The following is a 3,748-nucleotide window of genomic DNA, read 5'->3' as shown; positions in this document are numbered from 1 at the left end:
GTCCTCTCTGGCTAGTTTTAACACGTTCCCGTCACAATTAACATTCAAGGAATTTCCTTTTCATCCGAGGGTTTCTTTTAAAAAGCACTTTATGCTACAACCTAAAATTCTAGCTGCCATCAGTCCTTCTCATATAGAAGAGTGGTGAAATTTCCATAATACCCTTTTTTTTTTCTCCTGTTTTTGAAAATGGGCTCGGACCACGTCAACTTCCCTGGGGTGATTGTTTTCTAATACAAGGGGTTCTCACCGCCTCCCACTCCTTTCCCTGAAAGAGCTTGGGCTGGAGACAGGCTCTTCCCCGCCCTGCCCCTCCTCCATGACCCCCCCCCCCCGCCAGGGGAGCCCCGCTGCCAGGCGGGCACCCGCGCCCCTCCTGGCCCCGGGGAGCGCCCGGGTCAAGGCCCCGAGCGGGCAGGGCGCGGGCGCGCTACCGGGGAGGGCAGAGCCCGTCGCCCTCGGGGCCGCTCCTCCTACACGAGGGACTCGCACACGGGCACCGAGTCCGAGTCCTGGCTGTGCATGGAGCTCAGCCCCGTGTCCGAGTCTTCGTCGTTGCCAGGGCAGCTTTTGGCCAGTCCGCGCGCCTGGTCCACCCACACCTCGGCGCGCGCCTGCGGCCCGGGCTCCCGCGAGGCGTCCCCGGCGGGGCCGTCGGGCGCTACCGTCACCTCCAACGTGTGCAACGTCTGGAGCAGGCCCCGCAGCTCGCGCTCCTTGCTGTCCCACCGCTGCTGGCTGTAATCCAAGTCCGCCTTGACGGCCTCCAGGTCCGTGTTGAGCCGCAGCCCGATGTAGAGGCTGGTGCTGAGCTGCGTCCGGACTCGCTCCTGCTCCAGCAGCAGCTCGCCGTCCAGGCTGCCGTCGGGCTCCGGGGCCGCCTCCCGCGCCGCGAGCTCCTCCTGGCGCCGCCGCATCCACCTCTGGTTCAGCTCCTCCTGAATCTCGGCCGAGAGGCGCTCGAGCACCTCCTCCTGCTGGGCCCGCTGCTCCTGCAGCCGCAGCAGGTCGTCGCAGCGCCGGGCCAGCTCCTCCAGCGCCTCCGCGGGCGCCTCGCCGTCCGGGGGCGCCGCCGCCGGCTCGGGCTCCGGCTGCGGGCCCGGGCCGGGGCCGTCGAGCTCGCCTCCCGCGTCCAGCAAGTAAGTGTCCTGCACGTAGTTGGCGCCGTGCCGCCGCACGCGGTCCAGGTGCACCTTGGCTTCGTAGCGATCGATCTCGCGGTCCAGCTCCCGGAGCCGCTGCACCTGCTGGCGGATGGTGTGGTCCTGGGAGAGCACCAGGTGCACCAGAGTCTCCATGCGCTCCACCGACGCGCCGTCGGAGCCCCGCGGCGAGGACGAGCAGGACGACGCGGTGGACGACGAGGTGGAGGAGCAGGGCGACGGCGGCGGCTGCTGGCGCCGGCGGTTGAGCTTGGCCAGCTTGCGGAAGGCCTTGCGCACCACCCGCCGCTGCTTCTCCTGGGTCATGGCCAGGCCGGGCCGCGCCGGGGCGCCCCGGGCCGAGCAGGGGCGCTCGCGGCTGAGCACCACGCGCGCCTCGGCGCTGCGCGGACCCGCATTGGGCAGCGACGCCTCGCTGCGCACCAGCACGAAGCGCACGTTCTCCTGCTCGTCGCCCCAGGCGGCCCAGAGGCGCAAGATGCGGGTCTTGTTGGGCAGGATGCGCTCAAAGCCCCGCCACTTCTCCACGATGCAGTAGCACTGCGGCGGCCCGCAGAGCAAGCCCGGCGACAGCGTCTCCTCGTCGTCCCCGTCGTCTCCGTCCAGGGGTTCCGGGGGCGCCCCCGGGCCTGGCGGGTCGCCGGCCGCCCCCCGCCGCCGGCCCCGCCGCTGCTTCCGTCGCCGCCGCCGGCCGTCTTCCAACAGCACCCGCACCACGTCTGAGCAAGTGGTGCGACGAGAGAGCCCGGACACCAGCTTCTCCTCCTGGCAGATCCACACCGATATCTTCTTCTCCGAAGGATCCATGGCACACCCCGGGCGCAGGTGGCTAGTCGGGCCGGGCGCCCCTGGGGCGGCCGGGGCCACCGACAGCCCGGCAGCTCTGGGAGAGGACGGGAGCCCGAGCCCCCGAGCCCCGTCAGCACCGGCCCCTTCCCCCAGCTGCGCACCGGGGAAGAGCGGGCGCGGGCTGGCGCAGCCGCGACTGGGACCGGCCGGGACGGCGCGCTCCCGGGGCAGTGTGCCGGGATCCGGCTCCGCCGCTCTGGCGCTGCCGGGGCTGCTGGGCCTCCGGGTTTTGCTCCTCCCCGCGGGGCTCCTCCCCCGCCCGCCCCCAGCGCCGACCGCCGCCCGACCCGCCTCTCCGCCGCGCAGGGTTCGCGTCGGGAGTTTCGGTCCCCTCTGCGAACTTGCCGCTTGGTTGCGCGGGGGCTCCAGGGAGGACTCGGGGTCCCCCTCGCTGCAGAGCCTGCAGCCATTGACTAGAAGGCGAACAGCCCTGCGTCTTCCCTCGGCCCACTGGCTCCTCTCCTTGTGTCTAGGGCTCGCTGGACCAGTGTTGACATGACTTTCCTGCGCTCGCAGGCAAGGTCCCTGGCCCTTCGAGGCAGCGCCATCTGGGGAATGCCCCTTGCGCCGACGGGGAAACCAAGGCACCCCTGGCTTTCGCAGAGACTCTGTAATCGCATTGCATGCCCTCCGGCTGGGAGCTCTAAGTGCCGCCTTAACGTGGAAGGCCTCAAGGAGCGCGAGATGGGCAGTGTGCTTCATTGGAAGGACTGGGATGTGTTCTGAGAAATGCCTCCTGGGGCAGCAGGGTGGTTGTAGGAACTTCGCAGCGTGCACTTACACCATCCTAGATTGGATAGCCTTCTACACACCTGGGCTGTATGGCGTAGCCTATTGCTCCTAGGGGACGCGCCTGAACTGTATGTTACTGTACTGAATACCATAGGTAATTGTAACACAGTGGTGTTTGTGTATCTAAACGTGTCTAAACATAGAAAAGGTACAGTAAAAATAAGGTATAAAAGATTTAAAAAATGGTACATCTGTATAGGGCACTTACCATGAATAGAGTATGCAGAACTAGAAGTTGCTCTGGGTGAGTCAGTGAGTGGTGAGCAAATATGAAGGCCTAGGACATTACTGTTATCAACAAAAGGTGGCTGCCACCAATCCAGTTCCAACAGGAGTCCCCAGTCCGAGGTGCAGTAAAAGGAGAGACTTTATTCAGGTCTCAGCCCATTGGATGAAAGATGATTCCAGGAACAACACCTTTATAAGGCTGGCTCACAGGGCAGGAACACAGTGCAGAAGGCTAGCAGCTTAGTCTCTAGCTTTCCCCTGAAACGCAGTGTGTGTGAGGGGCCCCTGTCAGCAGTGTCTGCTAGGCTGTGATTATGAATTTAAGCCCAGTTAACCACATGGGGTCCTTCTTAGCAGGTATATTCCTTCTCAGGGTCAACACTGTACACTGCTGCAGACTTTATAAACACTGTACACTTATAAAACAGCATGAGAGTAAATCACATCAAAGAGAAAATGATACGATCTAGAGACTTGGGGCCCAGCCGGCGTGGCTCAGTGGTTGAGTATCAGCCTATTAACTGGGAGACCTCAGTTCAATTCCCAGTCAGGACGCATGCCCGGGTTGCAGGCTCCATCCTCAGTCGGGGCGTGCAGGAGGCAGCCGATCAGTGACTCTCTCATCACTGATGTTTCTCTCTCTCTCCTCTCCCTTCCTCTCTGAAATCAATAAAGATATATTAAAAAAAAAAAAAAGACTTGGTAAACATGAGATG

General features: G+C 63.5%; 1 protein-coding gene across 1 annotated transcript; it reads right to left on the bottom strand.

The window, feature by feature from the left end:
* Nucleotides 1-362: 362 nt before the first annotated feature.
* On the bottom strand, nucleotides 363-2,091 carry RASSF10 (Ras association domain family member 10). The gene has a single exon (XM_081153382.1). The coding sequence runs from the start codon at nucleotides 1,968-1,970 to the stop codon at nucleotides 474-476; it is 1,497 nt and encodes a 498-aa protein (XP_081009508.1). The 5' UTR covers nucleotides 1,971-2,091; the 3' UTR covers nucleotides 363-473.
* Between the last annotated feature and the right edge of the window lie 1,657 nt (nucleotides 2,092-3,748).

This window comes from Miniopterus schreibersii (assembly GCF_964146895.1).
Source record: "Miniopterus schreibersii genome assembly, chromosome: 12".
NCBI classification, from domain to species: domain Eukaryota; kingdom Metazoa; phylum Chordata; class Mammalia; order Chiroptera; family Miniopteridae; genus Miniopterus; species Miniopterus schreibersii.
The sequence above is the reverse complement of the archived record's forward strand: the minus strand, read 5'-3'. Positions and strand labels throughout refer to the sequence as shown.

Coding starts and splice junctions, on each gene's coding strand:
- RASSF10 (XM_081153382.1), bottom strand. CDS start 1,970: ATGGATCCTTCGGAGAAGAAGATATCGGTGTGGATCTGCCAGGAGGAG.